At 39.5% G+C, this 24,942-nt stretch overlaps 3 protein-coding genes across 3 annotated transcripts; 1 reads left to right on the top strand and 2 right to left on the bottom strand.

Annotated features, from left to right (window-relative positions):
• Nucleotides 1–4,598: 4,598 nt before the first annotated feature.
• LOC122076271 (ankyrin-1-like) lies at nucleotides 4,599–5,273 on the bottom strand. The gene has a single exon (XM_042641593.1). The coding sequence runs from the start codon at nucleotides 5,271–5,273 to the stop codon at nucleotides 4,599–4,601; it is 675 nt and encodes a 224-aa protein (XP_042497527.1).
• Nucleotides 5,274–7,135: 1,862 nt separating this feature from the next.
• LOC122076270 (acidic endochitinase-like) lies at nucleotides 7,136–7,450 on the bottom strand. The gene has a single exon (XM_042641592.1). The coding sequence runs from the start codon at nucleotides 7,448–7,450 to the stop codon at nucleotides 7,136–7,138; it is 315 nt and encodes a 104-aa protein (XP_042497526.1).
• Nucleotides 7,451–17,740: 10,290 nt separating this feature from the next.
• Nucleotides 17,741–24,942, top strand: LOC122076268 (3-oxoacyl-[acyl-carrier-protein] reductase, chloroplastic-like). The gene is made up of 10 exons (XM_042641591.1): nucleotides 17,741–17,846; nucleotides 18,734–19,113; nucleotides 22,804–22,884; nucleotides 22,984–23,029; nucleotides 23,354–23,448; nucleotides 23,534–23,566; nucleotides 23,842–23,976; nucleotides 24,080–24,173; nucleotides 24,322–24,404; nucleotides 24,527–24,942. Exons 1-10 carry the CDS (start codon nucleotides 17,741–17,743, stop codon nucleotides 24,557–24,559), a joined length of 1,086 nt encoding a protein of 361 aa, XP_042497525.1. The 3' UTR covers nucleotides 24,560–24,942.

Genomic DNA, 24,942 nt, shown 5'->3' with positions numbered 1-24,942 from the left:
AGTCGAATTTGAGAACTTGGATCTGGTCTGAGGAGAAAATTGGGCCATGGGTCTCAGTGGACAGACTAATTATCACGCTTGCAGAGTGGTCCGAGTTCAGCGGTGAGTGAGGGGGTGCCGCTGGGAGGGGGGAGGGGGGAGGGTGGAGGTGGGGAGAGAGGAGAGGGAGAGGGAGAGGGAGAGGGAGAGGGAGAGGGAGAGGGAGGAGGGAAGGTAATTACGAAGAAAATTATTATCTTAAGTAATTGGTAAATAAAGTCAGGTGGTTAAATGAGGCCGATTACAATAATCTGAGGTTGGTTACAAATAGATTAACCATTTAAATAATCAATACTAATAGGGCATTAGTGTCTCAACAATGAATAAAAGAACCCTGCTCCCTTGCGCTGTATACGTCTAGACACAAGCAGGCAAAGGCAAAAGAAAAACGACGCTTCTCCACTCATATGCCTTGGTGGATCTCCCATTAACCAGTGCTTGGCACAGTGACTGTGCAAGAGGACATGGTTCTCTTCCCTTTTAATATAATATATGTAATTTTCACGTCACAATTGGAATGGAAACAAAGGGAAATTAATATCGTAATAGTTTCATTATGAAAAATTGTGCGATTACAAATCTTGTGTAAGTCAATGTGTGATCGAGAATAACAAATGTAATGGAAAAAACCTTTATTAAGTAGAGTAGTAATTCACTAAAAGAGAAGATTCAGGACAACACACGTACTTTTTTTAATTCTTCCTTTCATAACGAGAATATTTCACACCGAAAAATGACACATATCGAAGGAACAAAATACCAAACAGTAAAAGACCCAAATTCTTTAAGCCAAAAAATACAAGTCCTCAATAATTGGTTTAACTGCGACAAGAATATGGAATTTTGATTAATATATTGGAGTAATTAATCAGAAAAAAAAAATTCTATAGGATTAATGACTTTCCGCATGTCAATTAAGTTATTTATTTACTTTTTGGTAGAACTTGGAACAAGAACTATTCTTGTACATGTGGAATCCACTCAATGTGAAATCCTACTGTAAAAAGAGAGATTAAGTAGATTTCAGGTGTGTATGTGTATTAGACATTGTACAAAAATGATTCTCGTATGAAGATCTGATCCGGACACCCACATAATAATATATGAGCTTAGCATTTTTGCGAGTGAAAAAAGACAGCAGCCGGATAGAGGAAATAATGAAAGCCTCACCGACGACAAAGCTGTGTTTCTTTCCTGAATCGATTGAAAATTTTCAATAGCTGTCTAACCCTTGTTGTTGATCGCTTTTATGTCTACTCTTCTATTTGAAAGAAAATTTTCACAAGCTAGCTCGAAATTGCCTATTGTGGCCGCAAGGTGGAATGGGGTGTTTCCATCATCATCTGCCTTGCTTACGAGTTCCTCAAGCTCTTGTTGCTTTAAGGCAAACTTGATTTTCTTGAAATCCTCACTCATCACAGCAAAGTGAAAAACATTACGACGCTTTTTGTCCACCAACTCCCCAGAATCGGGACACCATTTGATGAGTTCTTGAAATAACTGAATGCTTGATTCAAGAGCAGCTATGTGAAGTGGTGAGAAACTATCTTTATCCAATTTATACGCATTGGAAGTATTATGTCTTACCAACTGCTTTTCTATCTTGAGGTCACCAGAAGGCTTACATCTTCTTAGCAACATACTGTTGTGTTATTTGGAAGGCATCGTCGGATACTGCATAGTGGAGAGTGGTCCTTTCATTCTTATCTGCTTTATCCACATCCTTTGCGTGTGTATACGCCTAGACACAGGCGGGCAAAAAAAAATATAAAAGGAAGAAAAAATGCTACCTCCAGTCATATGCTTTTGCACAACCTCCCATTAACCTGTGCGTTAGCACAATGACTGCACAAGCAGACAGGGTTCTGTTACCCTTTAATATAATATATGTAAGGGAGAGGGATAGGCATGCTACTAGGGTACGGTAAGTTAGTAGGCAGGACCAATGGAGGCACATGATGGGGTATCATTCAGGAAGGATATAAGGGTCATTTCAAAAATAGGGAAGAGAGAGATAGACACTGTAGGTGGTAGCATACGGTATGCCAGCATACCCAACATTTTCCCCGTAAAGGGAAGTCCTTCAAGGAGAAAAGGAAATTAATATGGTAAAAATTTCATAATTATGAGAAATTGTGTGGTTACAAATCTTGACTAAGTCAATGTGTGATGGAGAATAACAATTGTAATGGAAAAAACCTTTATTAATTGGATAACCAAATTAAGTAGAGTGGTAATTCACTAAAAGAGAAGATTCAGGACAACACGTACGATACAGTAGTACTCCGATCTGTTCAAATACTAGACCAACATAAAAATATACAAATAAAACTACAACACATTTTCTTAATTCTTCCTTTGATAAGGAGAATATGTCACATCGAAAATGCCACATATAAAATCAAAATACGAATCAATAAAAGACTCAAATTCTTTAAGGACTCGATTCGTGAACGCCTGAGAAGAAATAAAGTAGCAACAATATATGCAAGTAAACAATAAACTAATGGCATAAATAAAAAAGTGAAAGCAGAAACGGTAGCGGATTGGCTAAGGACTACGTCAAAACTTGATAATATTGCCCTCATGCCCTTGTAGAATGCTACTAAAGTGAAGAGAATTGCGAAGCATCTAAGAAATGTACCCATTTTAAAAAATGAAGAATAAAAGTAATCGCCAGCAACTGCAGGGGGTATCCAGATATAATACTATTTGGAGTGTTTTTCCCAATTCTCTTTGGCTTTTTGTTACCTTATACTGCAGGGGGTCACTGCATATTTGCTCCTTATATGCTCCTCCTCCTATCATCCATTTATTTTCTACTCTTACATTTATTGCATGCCGTGGCCAAAAAATGTGAACCATCAATAATTGGTATAACTGCAACAAGAATATGGAATTTTGATTAATAGGAGTAATTAATCAGTTGGTAGAAAAAAAAAATCTATAGGATTAATGACTTTCTGCATGTCAATTGAATTATTTATTTATTATTATCTTTTAAGGTTTTTTTTAGCAATAAATACCAATAATTATTAATTAATGGGAATCAACATTAGGGTAGAGGGAGGTCATAAAGTCTTATATATAGGTTGTGATGCATCTTCACATAAGAAAAAAAAAATGCAAAATATAAAGATTAGTTTCCATAATTAAACACTTGGAGATTTACTTGGGCCACTTGGTCATTATCTAATTGGTCATTTGAATTAGAATATAATATAATTTTTTACACCTTTGGAATCATGATTAATTGGCTTGTAACACACATAATAATCTTGGATCAAATCTTCGTACAATAACCATTCTCCTACTTATGGAATCCACTTAATATGAAAATCTATTTTACAAAGAGAGAATAAGTGGATTTCATGTATGGGTTAAGCAAACGAAACTTGGCTGCTACCTGGGTTGCAACCAAGTAGCTGCAACCCCTAGTAGCAGCCAAGGTAATGGAATCTCAGGGGTAGGGGTGGAAAAATTCACCCAAGGTGGATACTTTCAAACTTGCCCCTAGGATTCCATTCCCTTGGCTGTTGCCATGCTGCAACCTAGCTAGCAGGGAAAAATTTTCCGGATTAAGCATTGTATAAGGATGATTCTCATACCAGGACCTGATCCGGACTCCCACATAATAATATGTGAGCTTAGCATTTTTAGAGAGAAAAAGACGAAGTGGATAGAGGAAATAACGAAAGCCTCACCAAAGTAAGTTTTGTGTTTCCTTCCTGAATCGATTGAAAAATTTTAGTAGCTGTCTGACCCTTGTTGTTCGTCGCTTTTACGTCTACTATTCTATTTGAACAAAAAGGTCTAACGTGCTAGAGAGAGTCTAGTGTGGCTGCGAGGTGAAATGGGGTGTTTCCATCATCATCTCCCTTGTTTAGAAGTTCCTCAAGCTCTACTTGGTTTAAGGCAAACTTGATTTTCATAATGTTTTTACTCATCACAGCGAAGTGAAGAACATTTCGACCCTTTTTGTCCAACAACTCCCCAGAATCTGGACACCATTTGATGAGTTCTTGAAATACCTGAATGCTTGATTCAAAAGCAGCTATGTGAAGTGGTGAGAGACCATCTTTATCCAATTTATACGCACTGGAAGTATCATGCCCCAGCAACTGCTGTACTATCTTGAGGTCACAGGAAGGTTTATTTCTTCTTTGCAACTGTTGTACTATCCGGAAGGCACTGTTGGATACTGCATAGTGGAGAGCGGTCCTTCCATTGTTATTTGATTTATTCACAAGTACTTCACCCATCTTCTCCAATAGTATTTTCACGACATCTGTTTTTGTTTTTGTTTTTTTTTTTTTTTTTTTTTTTTTTGGAAGGGTGACAATATAGGAAACCATTAATTTAATATAGATGCTAAAAGAAAAGACCCAAATAAATAATAGCAATGTCACCACCCAACCCAGGATAAAAGTGGAATCGGATCAGGTCTTCATACGAAAATCATTCTTGTAGAGTCCAAGTGTAGATCAAACACTGTACAAGAATCATTTTGGACCTAATCCTAACTCGATAAAAGTAAAGTACAGACTGCAGATGAAGAATTAAATACCTAGCCTCCTCTCGACGATGGCCACATGTAAAGTTGTCCGACCATATGGTCCACTGTGAGCTGGAGATGGACAAATGAGAAAGATTTGGTTGAGAATATCTAAGCGTCCATCTCTGACAGCCAGGTAGAGTGGAGATTCCCCATGTCCTTCTACATCGGCATCGTAGTTGGGATGCCCTAAATCAGGATTAGCCTCAGTCAGCAACTTCACCATCTCAAGGTCATTTCTACGCATAGTTTCGTGCAGGGCTGTGTGAAAGCTCTTTTTTCTCATCCTTATTTTCTTAGGAACAACTGGACTACTATTTCCACTTTCGACATCATGGTCAAAAGGCCAAGGCTTAATCTTTTCAATTAGATATTGAGCTATGGAAGCGTGCCCTTCTCTGGCTGCTACATGAAGGGCAGTATCATCTTCTAAGTTCACCTGTGTGATAAGAGATAGGCTTCTGCTGTAGTCCATGTCCCCTTCTAGACTAGTATAGCATTGGAGAAGCGCAGAGTACATTTCCTTCACAAACTCTGTGTGACAAAACTTCACAGCGACATGAAGGGTTGTGTTCTTTTGTGGAGTTTGTTTCATTAGTCGGCTAGAATCTTCAATCACTACTTGTTGGAGAAGTGTAATGTCACCAAGCTTTGTAGACTTGTAGACTTGAGGATCCATTGCCTGATACAACAACATCCCCTTATCTCTTGAGGAAGGGAGAAGTAATCCACAAGGCCTTTAGTTGGTGGGATGGGAGAAGGAATGAAGGAGGAACGGAGGAGGAGACCACTAGGATCTAGCTGTTTCCTTCATTACTTATGAAGACAACTTATATACACTATTGAGGTGTATAGAAGAGGAACGGATGAATCCTCAAAACTTTGTGGTGGAAGGGTGGTCAAAAGAGCCCATCAAAGAATGGCAAAGAACTTGTTCCAAAACCCTCTCCCTTATGTTATTGTCCATCCTTGCATATGCAGAGAAAAGGAAAATTTGTTTTGATGAATGCTAAAGAAATGTGTAGACATATGTGAAGAGGGAAAATTTTTGTTTTGACGGCTAAAGAAATTTCTGTAATAATGACTCCATTTGTTCTTCACATTCATCAATATGTTTTCTTTCATAAAGAAAAAAAAGACATTGGAAGATTTTTCTTTTTTTTCTAGAGAATCTTATTTGGTGAAAATCTTTCAAGGCTTGAACACTGACATGTAAATATTTTCTAAGCATGTTACCTCTTTCATGGTAGACATAATGAAATAATCTTCTAGCAAAAGAGAAAAGGTAGACATAATCTAAAAATTTCTATCAAGTGTGCACTTTCATAGAAAATATGCTCTCTCTCTCTCTCTCTCTCTCATTAGGTGTGTCGGGCAATAAATCCACTACTTAGACATTGATAAGGATTTCTAATCGGATTAGCATCTGGGTCCTCTCCACTGTCTGGAGAGGAATGGGGGAGTTGCAGCCATAATTATTTAAAACACATTTTAAATGTTTTTTTTCCTTTTTGCCGTAGTTAGTGGCCCCAAAATCGTAGAAAAAAAGGCTAGAGAGGCTGCTGAGCAAGAAGCAAAGATGGCTGCGAAGAAAGAAACTGTGAAACCGGTTGCTCAAAAGCAAACCATCCATGTGCATGCCTGCAATGAATTTTTATCACCCTCTTGTGAAGATGACCTCATCATTCTTGAGAAGTACTTGAGAAGCCCCACAGACAACTTGCAGGAAAATAAAATGGCTCTACAATGCCAGATAAATAAGAGAGTGAATTTAAACACTGAATGGGAAAGCAAAAGAGGGCACGGCATGGTTAATACTCTTACCCACGTGTTGGAAGGGGACAGTCAAATCCATTTTAGTCATTAAAACTGAAAAAGGTCAGTCATTGATATGAAGGGGTGTAAATCATGAGCCCCGGTGAATGTTCACGTGACACTAATGTAAACGATTAATTAACTTGTTTAATATTATTAATACTTAAATAAATAAATAAATAATAAGAATCCCAATATAAACAGACTCCACCTTTGATTTCTTTGGAAAATCTCAATTCTCTCTCTCTTTCCCTTCTTGCTTCTTCTTCAACATTGTTCCTTCTTTCTTCTCATGTTGGGATTTTTATTTTTTATTTATTTATTTAAGTATTAATAATATTATTTTTTTATCAGGCATCCGTACATTAATGCACTACTCTGGTTCACTTCTGAAAGTGGAGCTCGATGCTTTTTGCTGTTTGATATGATTTTTTAAAATGGTACTAATCAAACGGTAAAAAACCGCACCATACTGTTTATCAAAGGTTAACTTTTTCCAATATGGAAGATCACTTTCTGGTCTTCAACGTTAAATTACCAAAACACCAATCTTCTCATATTTTACAACTCAAAAAAAAAAAAAAAAAAAAAAAAAAAAAACAAGAAAAGATATGCTTCCATGGCATAATAGCAAGTTATCCACGCCCAGTTTCCTTCTATTTAGACTTCAGAATGAGCCAAGTTTAGACTTCTGAATGAGCCAAGTGTTCCATATCCATTTGATATTCAGACACTGTTTCTAGTGGAATTACTATATCCACTCTCATCATCATAATACTTATTCCACAACATCACACCTTCATACTTGGCTGAAGTCTTGATCACTGGTAATACCTGAGAATTCAACACACTTGCAGGGACGAACCCACTTCCTGCCGCCGGTAAACCCATGAATATCTTGGTTGCCGGCACCAACGAGGTCCATTTCCTCCAAGAACTCAAAAGATTGTTAACATTCCCTAAGTTATATTGGCATGAAGTATTATTATAAAACTGAACCCAAACATAATCGAAAAGCCTTGTGTTAAGTGCACTACCCATGTGCGAGGGACGAAGACTATGCAGCCTTGCCCCGAGAATCCCACAGGTGCAAGGGATGAAAACTACGTAGCCGTAATACCCCAAGAATGCCAAAAGGCCGATAAGCATAATTAAAGAAGACCCATATAGAAGGAATGCAAAAGAGCAATTTAGAAATTGAAGACCAGCACAGCTATCGAATGGAAATCCATAACTCATCAATTGAGACATGAAACTTGTTGATTCCTATGAAAAATTTATGTGTTAATATCAATAGTAATCCATGCATCAATATTGAAATGATATAGATCAATAAATTACATTTCATCTTACTTTGTCATGCTCAACATGGGTGCCTTGAGGGAAACCAATAGGTGAGGTGGAATGATCAACTTGTATAGAACCAATAGAAGAAAATTGGTATGGCATCGAATCCGAATGAATTTTTGCTTGAATTGATTCTTGTTCGCTCCTTCCCAAATTATGGTTATTTTGTCCTGTGTTAAAATACAAAAGATATTTGACTTTCTTTCTCTTATTTTCCTTCTATGAAAAAAATGATATTTTTTGTGTAAATATGAATCAAATATGCAACTATAAAATACCTTTTTTACCTCGAGTGTTGTTTAAGTTTTGATGCTTCTTTTTTCTTCTTTTCTCTAGAATGCTTACCATTCTGCCACATGGTCCACCTTTTTTTTTTTTTTTTTTAATTCCACTTACTTGTTGACACGTTGGATTACATGGACTAAGGAATTTGTTTGAGGCTTTGGTTGTGTTTCTTCACTCAAAATTTTATCCACTTTTTCATGCAACTCTCTTAATCCTTCTGTCACAATTAAGGTAGCCTTCTCACTATTCGCAGCCTTGGTTGCAAGCCTAACACTTTGGTGGCACATATTACCATAATGAGAACCTATGATTGCCTTCCCATTATCTTGAAAAACACCTCCATAATCGTTGTTCACAATCCCAATCTTTGCAGATTTGGTCCATCTCTTTAATATAAATTGGGGTGGGAGTGTATGCATCTTCCTATGAATAAGTACTTTTACCACATGTCTGCATTGAATGCCCATGAACTCAAATTTTTTACAACTGCATACAATTGTGTTCTTGGAGGAGTCAAATGTGACCAATCTTTCACTATCTCTATAAACTCTAGTCACTTTGTACATGCAATTTGATCCTGCCTCTTCCAAATGTCACAATCATAGGCAATCCACCTTTTATATTCCCCTTCAAATATAGCATACGTGGTCCTTGTGTATTCTTTGGCAGCTTCCTTCGACATTGGTACATCAGCCCATAATATAGGGAATGTTTGATTGGAGTTGAAATCTTCAGTCAATTCAATTAGGGGTCTCCGTTCCATTGCCTTTGTCATATCAGCCCATAGTGTATTTTCTTTTCAAGTATCTTTTAAGAAAGATGGATCATTGGCAGAAGATCTTACAAATCCTCCTCTATTTGGCCCGGAATCAAAAAAATGTGGAATTTTATCTCTGATCATGAGAGATGGATCATTGGCAGCGGCAATAACATTGATTTCTGGAATGATAATTGGCACGGGCCAAAGTCTATTCGCAGCCAGTCCAACCTGGATGAGGATGACTTCTCTAATCTCTCCCACCCTGTGGTGTTATTTATTGAAAATGGCAAGTGATCACTGCCTTCTGTGCAATCGACCTTCCTTGCCCTCGGAGGACAGGTGCATGTGGAGTTTAGATCCGATGGGCCTATTCTCTACTAAATCTACCTGGGACAGTTTAAGAGTGCCTTCTCCAGTGGTTTCCTAGGATTTCCTTGTTGGGATGGCGATGGATTCATTGAAAGCTTCCCTCTGGTGATCTCATTCATGCCAAAGGGATTCAATTCCTTTCAAGGTGTGACCTTTGTGGGGCAAACTACGAGTCCTTCTTCCACTTATTTATTGAATGTGAGTTCTCATCTACATTATGGAGCAAAACTGCCGAGCTTTTTAATGTCATTTGGCCACGCAAAGCATCAGTGTCTGAGATGGTGTCTTGGGGGAAGAATAGGGGGAAAGGTTGGTGTCTGAAGGAGGTCTGGTTCACTGGTCTATTTACTACCTTAGCAGCTATATGGAATGAAAGAAATCAGCGGACATTTGAGGGGATAAAGAAAAGCGATGCCATGCTTCTCATTGGCATTAAAAGGGAGATAGGTTTTTTGTGCAGCAGGATGAAATTTTCACCAAAGGGAGTTGATGATCTCATTATATGTTGGAGGCTTCACCTGGAAATGGCTAGTCATAACCCTTCCTCTATTATGGAGATCCATTGGTGCAAGCCTAGTCACTCTTTGATAAAGCTTAACTCTGATGGGTGTGCGCTCGGGAATCCGGGACACGCGGGAGGTGGAGGAGTCTTTAGAGACCATGAAGGAAAAGTGTTGATCAATTATCATATTTTCTTTGGAATTTCCAATAGCTTTGCTATAGAGATTTGGAGTATTTTGAAGGGAATTAATCTAGCTAAAGATAAAGGCATCCAACGATTGTGGATCGAATCGGATTTCTATGCGGCTATCTCCCTTTTTCATCACATATCTATGCCATGGTTTGCTCTTCAAGAATGGAACCATTCTCTCAGTTACTTAAACTCTATTGAGTGGAAGATTTCTCACTTCTACAGAGAAGCCAATCTAGTGGCTGATTTTTTGGCCAAGGAAGTGGCAAAATCAGGATCATCATATGATGATGTCCCGTTGACTCCCCGTATCAAGGATGAGTTGGCTATTGATGAAGCTGGTCGTACTCGCTTTAGATTTTTGAGATAGCGGTTGTGAGCCTCTGCTGATGGCATTGCCGAAGGTGGAGGCTCGCTTTAGGCTTATGTAATATATTCTTTTCTCTTTTCTTCGTTTTTTAATAAAATCTGACCTTCTGGCAAAAGAAAAGTATCTTTTAAGAAAACTATTGGTACTTTCACCTCATTGAGTTGTTGTCATATTAGCATAAAACGATTCTCTTCCATACACCAAAGTCCATTTCTCTCGAATATCAAATAAATTCAATAACCATGTGTTTTCTTCAAGATCGAACTCCGTTAGCAACTCATTCCAATCTGAAATAATTCCTCTTCATTTTTAGAACCATATATGACACCCTTGAACCTTTTCTTGAAGCGTTCGGTATAAGCACCACCGAGGTTTTTAGCAGCATTAAGGTATATATGCCACAAACAAAGGCGTTGACATGTTTGTAGCATTACAGTAGCAATAGCTTTCTCTATGGCAGCTTGCTGGCCTGTAAGAATTGTCTTTGGTGCTCGTTCAGACATAGTATTCAAAAAAGTTTGAAATCACCAAATAAAAGATTCTGATGTTTCATCCAAAAGTAATGCTGCACAAAAAAATAATTGTTTGCCCGTGATGATTTACACCAACAAATGGTGCAAATGGCCGACCACACTTATTTGTTTTATATGTTGCATCAAAACAAACAACATCACCAAAGCAAAAGTAATCTTGGACTGACCTTGCATCCACCAAAAAAAAAATTAATCATCTTATCTTCTTGGTCAACTTGTACACTATGATAAAACATTGGATATTCTAAATGCTTATTTTCCAAATACTCTAATACAACCTTAATATCTCCATCTTTAAGCTCCCATGTACGCTTCATACGCAATTGATATTTGTAATCCTTTGTAAAGTTGAGATTTTGATACCCTTCAGCTTGTTCACATAAAAAGTCATATCCTTCTGTAGGTGATATCCCAAAATTATCCATTCTTGCAATTTGAATACTATGTGCACGTTCCACGACCCTTTGTGATCTAAGCAAAAATGTTTTCCCCTCTGGTACAAGAGGATGATTGTGCTCACATTCAAGTTCAGTAACTAACCACATCTCATCCTTTGTTAGCTTTACAACCATCCGTGCTCAACAACCAGTTCTTGTAATTGCTTGACTCTTTTTCACATGTTGAGTATGACTATCTACTCGTCGATAACCTTCTTTTGAGCATACAAATCTTTTTAATTGTACAATACCTTTCCGAGTTCTTTTTATCCGTTGTTTTTGAATGCTAAAACCCTTTTTTCTTGCATACAAATTGTAAAAATCATATGCTTGGTCAGCAGACTCAAATTCTTTGCCGATTGAAGGAACCTCAATTTCCGACTCATGAATCCCTTCTGAAATATATCTATTTCTGTTTGTTTCCTCTTCATGACTCACATTTGAAGGAACTTCAGAAAGTACTACTTGTTGCTCATTTAAAGACATTGAATCAATAATATTGCATTCATCATCTGAACCACTTTCACTACTAGTCTCCATAGTAATATCCATCACTACTATCAAATGCCACTATAAAGATACTAGGAAATAGGGATCTATAAGCAACAGAATATATCAAGAATATAAGCAACTATTTTCACTATCAGTTCTCTGTACACATTCTTGTATATATGTTTGATAACCTATTGTAGAAACACATTCCAATGCATAATTTCATTCTTGGGTTGATCCATTTGGCCTTTAAACCTTTGCAGTTAGCTCATGATTATAGATTCATGGTGAAGATGAACAAAATTCATCAAGAATCTTAGAACAACCTTAGTTGCAGGTCCTTCAACATCAATTGCGCATCCAGAATCCAGTACCTCACACAAGTCCTGCTCCCGCTCCCGCTCCTCGAGTGGGGAAGAGTAATACAATCCATGCTCCTTATCCATGGGCTACTGTGCATAGTCTTAACATCTTTTACAAAAGGGACTACACACAATATCGGCTGAATGCCGATGCAAGGTCAAAAGGATACTATTATATTTGATCTGGAAAGCAAGTTCTTTGAGGTTGCAACTTTCATTGTAGTAAAATAATAGCAAGATGCATGATCGAGCACCAAATGATTGGAATGATCCATTGCTTCCCACTTGCAAATATTGTGAAAGAAAAAAAGTGTAAAGCCGGTTATAAACAGGAAGAAGGAGATCAATTGGCTTTTCTTATTCGTTGACCAAATTAATTGCATTGACATGCAACTGAAGGAATACAAATCTTTGAGACTCTAGCTATTGAGAACAATTGTCATGGACATTTTTTCTGAGGAGATGAACTGTGTCTTGGAAATGGTTAGCATGCTTGATTCTAAAGAAAATAAAAATAACTAATAAATAAAAAATAAAAAATATTTTCTGCTTCTTCGAGCCCACTGGACAACCAATAAACTTCCACATGAGAAGCTTCTCTAGGAAATGCCGTGCTGCCCACGGATCTTAGAGTCTTAGACACCCAGAAATCATCCTCTCCTACTATTTAAGTCATATTCCCTGCCTATCTACTCACCCTCCACAAAAAGGAAAAAAGAAAAGGAATGATAAAGAAACAAAAACTATGAAGCAAAGATTAATGGTCAACTAATGATAGACTTGCTATCTTGGCTCAAACAAAGTAGAACATTAAAATCAGTCAATAAATCATAGTTTCTTTCAAAGGATAGGAGAAACCACGGAGCACTACCAGTTCTGGAGCATTGAACAAAAAACATTCTTCCTATTAATCAATCTGTTATATACATCTTCAGAGAAGCGAACTCAATTGCCGACTACCTGGCTAGAGATGCGGTGAAGACAGGGATATCAGCCACAAATATCGATTTCCCTGCCTACATTAAGGATCTTATCAGAAGAGATGCCGAGGGTAGGCCAAACTACAGATTTGATTAGTGCGCTTCTCTTTCCTCTGCTGATGGCAATGCTGAAGGTGGGGGTTAGGGAACCGATTTTATTTTTGTTTCAATCTATTTTTTCAGTTTGATGTAGCTCTATTAATTTTTCCCATTTTTCTTCATTTTAATATAATGATTTTCTAGCGAAAAAAAAAATCTGTTATATACATCTGACGCTACGAGCAAGAAAGAAAACAGCTACACTCCTCAGCCAACGGCTTACAAACTAAACAGAGCACAATATTTAATAAACTAATAGCACTTTCATGCTAGGCAATGATGGCCCACTGATAATCTAAACTGTTCAATAGGTAAACCATCATTAGAACAATACCCCAAGATAAAACAAGTTGCCATCGACTTGCAACAGTTCACTATGTAATTTAATGGAATTAAGACTAATCAGGTAAAACACCAAAAAGTCTTTTTAATAAATATAAGTTGGAATAGTCCCCTTATAATTTGAACAGAGAAATCCAAAGCCGTGAAGAGAGAGAGAGAGAGAGAACAGCTTACAAGTTCTGTCGTAGGTAAACATTTGTTTCGTTGCTGATGTCAGTGTTCATTTGTTTCGCTGTAGCTTCTTGGCGTTAGCTGCATGGTAGAAGATGTAGAGATAATCAAAGCTGCATGATATTAGCTGCATGATGGCAGCTGTAAAAGGAAGGAAAGGCGTTGAAGAAGAAGTAAGGAGGGAGAGAGAGAGAGAGAGGATTGAGATTTTCTAGAGGAATCAAAGGTGGAGTCCACTTATATTGGGATTCTTATTATTTATTTATTTAAGTATTCATAATATTAGACAAGTTAAGTAACCGTTTACAACTCTGTTAGCAGAATTAAGAGAATTAACATGTGTCAAGCAGCGAATTTTATTATCAATGGCAAAGGCTTCTGGCCGCCCTGTGGAGATAGACCGTCGGACGAGGAACGCTACTATGGGTAGCTATGCACGTATCCTCGTAGAGGTGGAACTTGGGGGTTCTCGTGTGGAGGAGATCCAGGTGGAGAGAAAGCAACCGAGAACGAACACTTTATTCTGGTTTAAACAGAGAATCTTGTATGAAGACGAGATTGAAAGATGCTCGTTTTGTAAAAAACTGGGTCATTCTAGCAACCAATGCAGGGAGAAGAAAGGTAAGGAGAGGTCCGATGAAGGCTTAAGGGGAGATGCAGCTGTGACTTTGGACCAAGGAGGTGGTGGCCGGACAAAGTATGGGCGGCTCTCACCGGCGGCAAATCCTGATGTTTCCAGTGACATGGGAAGGGCTAATTTGGAAGGATATATTCCGCCTCTTTTGTTTAAGGAAAATACTATAAATAATGGAGATCTTCCAATGGGAGATTCCACTACAATTTTGGACGGTAGTATGGATAGGAATCAAGGTGATTTGGAGATATTCCTCCAATATCTCACGTTCCTACTACAAATACCCATGATCCGTTTATAGTGGATAATCCACTTGGTGAAGGTGGATATGAATATGGATCAGACCCAGCTGAATCCGATTTCTCTTCCTCTGAGAAGGAAACGCAGGTTTCTGAGGAAGAAAATATGAATAAGGCTGCTGGTCCGATCATGGTAGGTGTGCCAGAAAATACGGGGAGTGAGAAGGTACAGCGTAAATTACGTCCTCGCAAGAATAGAGTGTCGTATACCGCTGCTCGTGGAGGAAGAACCCAAGTCAGAGGCGGCAAGAGTGGGAGAACTCAAAACTGGGGCGAGGAGGTTCATGTGGTCTCTAGCATGGCGTCATCTCAGTACTTAGGAGGCAAGATGATTATTCAACACCAAGAGATTGCGGAACTGGATAATGCCATATGCCGGGCAGAGGAAGAAAGTAGAAAAGGGAAGACAATCGCAGTGACGGCGCAGGCGTCAAGGTCTGACCGTGAGACTGTGCTCCATAAGTGATTTTATGAAGATCCTGTTTTGGAATATCAGAGGGATGCGAAGGCGTTCGGTAAACGTGCCTTGAGGGGCATTGTAATTAAGAAGGGCCCAGACCTTCTGTGCATTGCAGAGCCGATGATCTCTGTGAGTGATTTCCCGAATCTATTTTTTAATAAATTGGGATTTCATAGCGATTTTATCTTTAATCATAGAGCAGATAGAGTCTCTAACCTGTGGATTCTTTGGAAGCGTAATCTGAGAATGCCCGTGGTTGTCTCTAATTCAGAGCAACATATAACTGCCTCTATGTCTTGGGGGGCTCATCGAATTCAGGTGACATTTGTGCATGCCAGCTGCTTCAGAGCAGAGAGAAGAATTTTATGGACGCTTTTGGCGGCTGATTCCCCTTTGGTTCCTACCCCGTGGGCGATGATGGGTGATTTCAACGCCACTCTTCACTCTCATGAAAAGCGAGGCCCAGGGAACTTTAGTCTAGGTTCTGCAGCGGAGTTTGGAGCCATGCTAGATGCTTGCTCCATGTCTCAGGTTCCCTCGATTGGCAGAAAATTCACTTGGACAAACAATCGATGCAGTGGAAATGTTTGTTCGGTTCTGGACAGAAGTTTCTATAACGAAGAATGGCTTGACAATTTTCAGAATTGTTCTCAATATGTTCTTCAACGTATTGGTTCTGATAATGCCCCATTGCTTCTTATGTCTGATTATAGTCAGAGGCCTCAGAATTGTCCATTTAGATTTCACCGATTCTGGATGGATCATGACGATTTTGATAGAGTGGTGGCGGATTCTTGGTCGGAATGGATTTCGGAAGCGCCTATCTATGTCCTTGTCAATAAGCTTAAAAAACTTAAGGGTGTGATTAGAGAATGGGCAAGGTCTGTTTTTCCTCACCTGGATAGGGCGCTGGAAGAGGCAAAGAGGGATTTAGCTCAGATTCAGGAGCAGATTGATATACAAGGTATGGATGATCAGTTATTTGCCTTGGAGGCTGAGGCTAAGACTACACTGATTAAGGTCATGGAGAATCATGAAAAAATGTGGGCTGAAAAAACAAGGATTAGATGGCTGAAATTTGGTGATAGAAATTCCAAATTCTTTCACCTTTCTACAAAAATGAGGAGGAATAAGAATACGATTAGATCACTTAAGAAGCAGAATGGCTCTATGGTTGATGATCCCATCCAAATAGGGAACTACATAGTTGATTTCTATGAGAATTTTCACAAAGTTACCCCGACGGTTCAGCATGAGGAATTACTGGATAACATTCCCTTGATCTTGAACCAAGTTGATCAGTACCACTTGGATGCCCTTCCTGGTGATGCTGAGATTAAAAGGGTTGTGTGGGAGCTTGATCCGGATAGCTCGCCTGGTCCTGACGGCTTCCCTGGGGCTTTTTTCAGAAGATGCTGGCACATTGTGGAAAAAGAAGTGAGCAATGCAGTCAGATTCTTTTTCAGCTCGAGCTACATGCCGCAGGGTGTGAATAATAATTTCTTTGTGTTGATACCAAAGGTAGATGGGGCTGATAACCTAGGTAACTTCCAGCCCCTATGCATCGGCAATTTCTTCTGTAAAATTATTACAAAGGTGATGGCATTGAGGCTGGAGCCTCTGCTTCCCAGATTAATATCTGATGAGCAAGGAGCTTTTCAAAAAGGAAAGATTATCCATGATAATATTATTGTTGCTTCAAATCTTGCAAACTTGATGTTCTCATCCACCAGAGGAGGGGGTATTGGCATAAAAATCGATATCAGGAAAGCCTATGATACAATTGACTGGAAGTTTATCTTTCAAGTTATGCATAGATTTGGTTTCTCTGATTGATGGATAGGCTGGCTCAACCAAATTCTAATATCTTCTAAGATTTCAATTCTAGTTAATGGAGGTCCGCAAGGCTTTTTTAATGTGGAATGAGGCCTGAGACAAGGTGATCCGATTTCGCCGGTGTTGTTTATCATTGCAGAAGAAGTTCTATCTCGGGGATTGAAGGGGTTAATCCAATCGAACCAAATAAAGCCAATCCAGGGCCCAAGAGGCGCTGAAACCCCAGGGCACATCTTGTTCGCGGATGACATCTTTATATTCACCAATGCTTCCCAGAGGTATGTCCACAATCTAAAAATTTTTTTGACAAAATATTGAGAATTTTCAGGTCAATGCATCAATCTTGATAAAAGTAAGCTCTTCCTCGGCAAGATTAATTCAGCAAGGAGGCAGAATATCTCTAATATTTTGGGAATTCAAAGTTGTAGTTTCCCTACAAAATATTTAGGGGTTGAAATCTTTAAGGGTCGGTTAAAAAAAACTGCCCTCATGCCTGTTATGGACAGTGTGAAGAAGCGCCTTGCAGGGTGGAAGGGTAAGCTTCTTTCAATGGGGGGAAGAACAGAACTAGTCAGATCTGTGATTTCTAGTATCCCTACTCACAATTTTGTTGTATAATGGTGGCCCTCATCTCTTCTAGCTACTATGGAGAGGTGGATGCGAAACTTTATATGAACAGGGGAGGTGGAAAGTACGAGAGCAATTACAGTGAAGTGGAATACTCTGTGCAAGCCCAAAGAAGAAGGGGGACTAGGGATCAGGAAGCTAAGAGATTCAAATAAAGCTATGTTGTGTAAAATGGTTTGAAGAATTAAACATGGGAAATCGAATGTTAGTTCATTCCTTCGTGCAAGATTTGTTAAAATGGATGGTAGATTTTCCAAGGGAAGCAGGCCTTCATCAATTGCCGCAGGCATTCGGAAGTCATGGGATTTTGTGTCAGAGCACGAGAGGTGGGTTATTGGCAATGGTAATTTGACAAACTTCTGGAAGGATAAATGGTGGGGACCTAAATCTCTGATGGAGGAGATACAGACTATGGGCCTTTCCCCCCCTAATACTAATGCCAAAGTGTGTGATTTTATCCAGGATGGTCAATGGAACTTCCCTATAGTATAGTCTGCACTTCTAAATAATATTTTTACCTCTATCAAGGAGATAGCTATTTGCCCTGATCAGATGGAGGACTTCTGCGCCTGGGAATTATCTCCTATGGGAATTTTTCTACGGCTTCTGCATGGGATGAAATTAGAGAAAAATCACCAAAAGTCCCTTGGTTCTCTTTGATTTGGAGGGAAGGTCTTCCTCCACGGTATTCTACCTTAGGATGGCGGCTTGCTCATAGGAAACTCCCAACGGACGAGCTGATCAAAGCGAAAGGTATCATGATGGCATCGAGATGCTTCCTTTGCAACCAAGATGAAGACGGCATTGACCATGTATTTATTCACTGTCCATACTCAACTGGCATATGGGAAAGGTTCTGTGCTTGTTTTGGGATTTATTGGCCGATGCATCAATCTATAGAAGGATTGATAACATGGTGGAAGTCCAAGGCAAGAATCTTAAACTTAAAAAACCCATGGCTGCTGAGCTTCTCAATCATTGTCACTAATATTTGGTGGGAGAGAAATAGACGAAGCCATGAGGACAAGGCTCGATCTGATGTGCATATTTTTGAATTAATTTGCCATGAGATTGGTCTTTGCTTGGGTAGTTCGAAGGGTGAAGTGAAGACTATCAGCGATCTCTTATGCTGCAGGAAATTGGGGTTTCATGTAGAGGCCCCTAAGTATGTTCCGCCTCTAGAAGTTCATTGGTGTAAACCCCATTCAAATTGGTTTAAAATCAATGTAGACGGGAGTTCTCTGGGAAATCCAGGAAGGGCAGGTGCTGGTGGCATTGCTCGTAACAAAGAGGGTCAGATTTGCAACTCTTTCAGTATTTATTTAGGCATTAAAAAAATCTTTGAGGCTGAGTTTGAAGCAGTTTTGGAAGGTCTGATCATGGCAAAGAGATATGGGGCCAGTGAAGTGTGGGTTGAGTCAGATTCGGCTGGTGTAGTGTCTGTTGTGCAGAAGAACCAAGTTCCATGGTTTGTGCTCCAAAGATGGAGAGCGATTCTCCCCTATTTGAATTCTATTTCGTGGAAAATTTCTCATTGTTTTCGCGAGACAAATGTGGTTGCAGATTATTTGGCAAGGAAGGCTTCAAAATCAGGAATCACAGAGACCTCTGTGACATTCCCCAGTCATATTATGATGGAGATTGAAAATGATGCAATGGACAGGCATAGATTTAGATTCTGCTAGGGTGTTTCTTGCTTTCTATGCTGATGGCCATGCCGAAGGTGGAGAGAGCAAGTTTCTCTAGTGGTCTCGGCTGTGTTCCCTTTCTTTTATGTTGGTGTATTTTCCCCTTTTATTTTAATAATATCATCTTTTAACAAAAAAAAAAGTTCAATTTTATTGAAACTTCATCGAGATAAAACAGATATATTTATTCCAAGCAAACTTTCTCTCATGCATGCCATAAAATGTAATAAATGAATACAACCATTTTTTTTCTTTGACTTTTAAATTCTTACAAGTGTTTTACATTTACCCACCCCACTTCCTATTATAGACTCTACGGGGTCTAAATGGTATGCTGTGAGTGGATAGAGCATCTTACGCTCTGATACCACCGTTGTCACACCCCATTTACACAGAATCGGACCGGTGACCAGGTCAACTCCGATTAACCTAAACCTGCCAGGATCATCTGATAAAGTACCCACCATAGCATACTCACATCTAAGATAAGTGTTCAAAAGTTCAGCAGAATACTTAAATTACCTGTAAATATCCTCAATATACTTGATACCCAAATTGTAGTATATAGATAAATACATGTGGGCCCACAGGCATGATATTTACACAAAAAGAATAACAATTTACGTATTAAGTACATAAAAAGGGAGATCATCAAAAGAATCAAAAAGCAAAATCCTGTACGGTGCCATTACTACGGTCTTGCAGCACAACCCTCCCACGTACAATCAGCACCGTGCTCATACTCCTCGAGGACCCACCAATCCTCATCGAAAAACTCGACAGTGGGGCCCGACCCTTGATCTTCAGGCTGGTGACCTGTAAAATCATCTAAAAGAGGTGCACACATGGGATGAGCTCACTAGCTCAGTAAGTGAAAAGAAGGACCACATAATAATTCACACAACAATCACATCCATATGCATTATATGCTATGCAATTCATTGTAAACCTTATCCACCTAAACAACATTTCTAAGTCTTTGGTTTTGTGCTACTACAACCACAATGCGCGTATGCCCCGGGTACAAACCACGAACTCTATCCCGCAATACGCCCATAGGGTTGCTGGAGAAGGCCTACCGTGAGTACTCAAAAAAGTAAAACATGTCGACCACCGGCTCTCAACATAAAAGTAAATGACAGAAAATTAAAGGTGCTAACTTTAGCAATTTAAAAGCAGTACGATTGGCCCTCTTGAATATACCACTGAGGTTGCCGACTGTCCTAATGACCAGCTGGGCGTATGTCTAACTGCCACAGTGACCCGACAATCGCAACCACTGCTTCTCCCTAAGTGATAACCCAACACCTCAACCCCTGTTGGGAAGGGTCGTAGCACGGAAAAATGATAATCTTAAACCGCATGCTCGTATATGACATAGTACGATTGCATAGTGCCACCGCGTCCCATTCCACGGGCCACCAATGCACTCATTTCCAAGCTGACTGCGGCATCTAGTCTAATAATGCATTATGCATAGTAATCCAACCATTCATCACATAAGCACATCAATCATTTAGCATTGAGAATGTAAAACACAACACACATATCATAATCATATGAGGATGACTAATCTACACATAATTTGCATGATGACATGGCTGGTCTAGATACAATTGAATGATGCAAAACAAGCCCTAAAATAAAGTCAATCGTCCTCTCCCCACTTACTTGTTGTGTACAAACACTCACGCTCGGTATGGGTGAGATCCGGCGCGAGAAACGTAAGTTTCTAGTGAACCTATCATAAGTGAATGGGGTTAGCATTTCACCACCTTGGGGTCAAAACTAACAAGATTTAATGTTTAAATCATATTTAAAACCATAAAAAAGGTTGCCCATCTGTTTTGGGTCAATTCGAACACAAAAATCACGTTGGGGGCCCCACGGGTGGGTCAGACAGCCCGCCTGTCTTCGCCCACCTGTCTTCTCAGGTGGGAGGGCTAACCCGTTGGTCTTCTTAGGCAGGCGGGATGACCCGCCGGTTCTCACCCACTGGTGGGAACCGAGGGCCTACCCTCTCAGGCGGGTGCCCTCAAGCGGGCTGATCGGCCCACCGGTCCTCACCCACCTGAGGGGGCGAAAATTTGCCTTCTTCCTTGAAACTTTTCCCAACCTTGGAGAAACCAAATGGAGCTTTTCCAATCACATTTTCCACACATCTAAGGTCTTGTAAGATGATTCTAACCTAGATCTAAAGTTAGATTTAAGGATTGAAAAGCCATCTTACCTTCTTTGCTCAAGAACTCTTTCAAAACTCCAAAATCACTTCTTAGCTCAAGAAATCACCAATGCTTCTCAAATCTTGTAAACACTTCTTCAAATCTTTCAAAATCAACACATAGACCATCTATTAAACCTTAGATTCATCATCTCAAGTGGAATTTACAAGATCTCAAGGAGTTCTACCCAAATCAAGGGTTTTACTTGGAAAGTTTAAGAAGCATAGCCTTTGCTCACCTCCAATCGTAGATCTCATGTTGGGGATCACCCTTCCAGCGTCGGAATGGGAAGATCAAACCTTGTTCATCATCATTGTCCTTGTTTTTTTTTTTTAAGTTGCAAGTCCTTGTAGAAATACTTCATCATAGCTAATGTGACTTCTTGACTCTCCCAACCATTAGCACGACCATATTTTGGTGCAAATTACTGTTCCCGAAAGATGTTGATCTCTATCTGAATCTCCAAAAGCCATTTTCTTTAGAGTCTTAGAGCCTTCTTGACCAATTATAGGGGTTTCTCACACAATGCCACCCAATTTCTTGGACCTAGCATATTTCTTCTGACTCCAAGCCTCAAGTAATACTGGTGAGCATCGCTCAAGCTAGAGGAAGTCAGGCTGCAGTTCCTTCAAGTTCATGGCTATGGAAGCAGAATGGAGAATGAAGACCGGTAGGATGTAGGGAGGCCTTACAAGGTTGAGGAGATTAATCTTAATCCCTTTTGAGAGATACCCTTTTTTCTGAGAACCTTCAATGCTTGACCCATAGGCCTTGGATCAAATGGCTGAAGGGAAGGTCATTGTATGTAGTTGGTAATCTTCACAGTTTGTACCTTAAACCCATAATGAGAAACCCAGCATGGATGAGTCATCGCTGATCAATTTCCCTCATTGACCGTCTTTCTTTATATCTTGGGCTCTGTTGTCTATGGCTTTAATGAAATCATTCCTCATTAAGATGCTCAATGTGACGTGCTGACAAATTGTCTCAACATGAACAAAGGTTCACTCTACGTTGAACTTAACCAATTTTGAGCATGCCTTAATGTTTCCTGCAGTCCTTTAGCCAGAAAAAAAAATGTTTCCTGCAGTCTTAAATATTCATTTGTGTTGAAAATAGCATCTAATTCGTCTTCTCATAGCAATAGCCTTGAAGTGGGGAGACAATTAGCTCCATAGTAGCGTTCAGGTTGATAACAAGTATGTATGAGATCAGTTTATATGTAGTGCTAGTGCCTAGAAGGGCAACAGTTTGTCGATTTAAACAATTCGGGCTGCGGCAAAATATAAGCCTGTCTGATATCATCATATGTCTTGTTCTTGTGCTATTAAGACTCTCTGACATGTCCCTTAGATGAGATAATGACTTGTCATACGCTGTTTTCTTGCAGATTGAGGCATGTGGTGGTCAAGCTCTTACATTTGGGGGAGACGTTTCAAAAGAAGCTGATGTGGAGTCAATGATTAAAACTGTATGTTTTTACCTTGTGCTGATTGAATTAGTGGATGATTCATTTGATTTTTTATGCTCTCTGATTGTAACATATTTTGGGTGTTCACCATGTGTACAGGCAGTCGATGCATGGGGAACAGTGGATGTATTAATAAACAATGCAGGTTATTACGAGTTCTCCTTTGCTTCTCTTTTTCCCTACTGTTGTGTGTTATACATTGTTGTGGCCCTTACTTAACGGCTTGAGCTTTTGAGATAAGCTGATGTAACATGGTATTAGAGCCAGGAGGTTGGGTGTTTGATCCCTGGTAATTGCGAGAGGTTTGTGCTACGCATTGGTTGTGCCCACTTGGTGCCAAGCCATGTGTGCGTGTGTGCGGGCCTGCATGTGGGGAGGGTGTTGTGGCGCTTGACAGCTCGAGCTTTTGGGATAAGCGGTTGTAACATCGCCCATCTTACACTTTACCCTGATTGTTCCATGTTGTTAGGAATCACTCGGGATGGTTTGCTGATGAGAATGAAGAAACCCCAGTGGCAAGAGGTTATTGATTTGAATCTTACTGGTGTATTTCTCTGCACACAGGTATTTATATTTGATAGCCTTGACTATTTTCATGCATGGGTGCTGGGTTTCTGTTATTTGTAACTGAGGTTATCTGCTTTTGCAGGCAGCAGCCAAAATTATGATGAAAAAGAAAAAGGTAACTGTTTGTGCTGCCAAATGTTATAGGTTTATTCTTTTTTTTTTTGTCTATTTATCTGTTTGATTCAGAGCTATTTCGATAGTATTAACATGCCTAGCAACTTGAGGATTATTGAAAAGAATTCTGTTAGGAGATGAAATTGTAGAACGAACTCGATTAGGTCCCAGATATTGTTTAGATAGAGAGTACATTTCCAATTTATGTCCAGGAATTCTCTTGAATCTTGATTGCTGAGTCTCTTGTTTCCTATCCTCAAATCACTAATTCTGCAGGGGAGAATAATCAATATTGCATCTGTTGTTGGTCTGGTTGGCAATGTTGGACAAGCCAATTATAGTGCTGCAAAAGCAGGGGTCATTGGCTTTACCAAGAGTGTCGCAAAGGAATATTCAAGCAGAAATGTAAATGTGAGTGTTTCAGCACAGTTTCCTGGTAGTACTTTGACAAATCCCCTGCTGCATTAAGTGCTAATAAATGGAAATAAGTATTTTTCATGGGATTACTCCACAGGTCAATGCTGTTGCCCCAGGTTTCATTGCATCCGACATGACTGCCAAGCTTGGAGCAGACATTGAGAAGAAGATACTGGAAACCATCCCCTTGGGTAAGAGTTGATTAAGTCGGTCCTTCTTGGATAAATGTGGATTGTATCTGTCAGGGAATTTCCCTACAAGTGTCCAGTTAATTAGATAACCATTGCCCATAAATTTGAAATACGTAGAATTTTTTATCTTGTTTCTCTTTGTTTCCAGGGAGATATGGCCAACCTGAAGAAGTTGCTGGACTGGTTGAGTTTCTAGCCCTTAACCCGGCAGCCAGTTATATTACTGGACAGGTGGGGCAAGTTAATTTCATTTTATTTTTTTTTTTTTTTTTTTATTCTTGTATTGCCTTCTGCCATCCTTCTTTTTGCTCTCTTAGGAGCTCATAGGACATATTGCTTTTGTTTTGTTGTAGGTTTTCACCATTGATGGAGGAATGGTGATGTAGGGGGCTTAGAGATTCTTTTAACCTGCCAAATGTCCACCACAGTCCTCCAGCTCTCAATGATTGTGTCACCAAGTCTGCTGCTGGCAAACACGAGCAATAGTGCCGACCATTAGCTGCTTAGATAGTCAAATATTCAGGTAGTCTCAGAAAGAAGATCCAGGGGGGATGAAAATGGATATTGGAGGGGGCCATCTACTTAACTTTCCCATGTTATAATCTTTGTGGCTAAACTGATCTAGATAATCAGTTGCAATCCATTTTTACAATATCTGGACGCTTGTCCTTCTGGTCATGTGTTTTTGACTGTAGATGCTACTGAAGACGTTACCTCAATCTCTATGTTGCCTTCCCAAGAAAAGGAAAAAAGTAACAATTTTGAAGCA

The sequence above is a fragment of the Macadamia integrifolia genome, chromosome 4 (genome assembly GCF_013358625.1).
Source record: "Macadamia integrifolia cultivar HAES 741 chromosome 4, SCU_Mint_v3, whole genome shotgun sequence".
Classification (NCBI taxonomy): Eukaryota; Viridiplantae; Streptophyta; class Magnoliopsida; order Proteales; family Proteaceae; genus Macadamia; species Macadamia integrifolia.
This window is presented reverse-complemented; position numbering and strand designations above follow the sequence as displayed.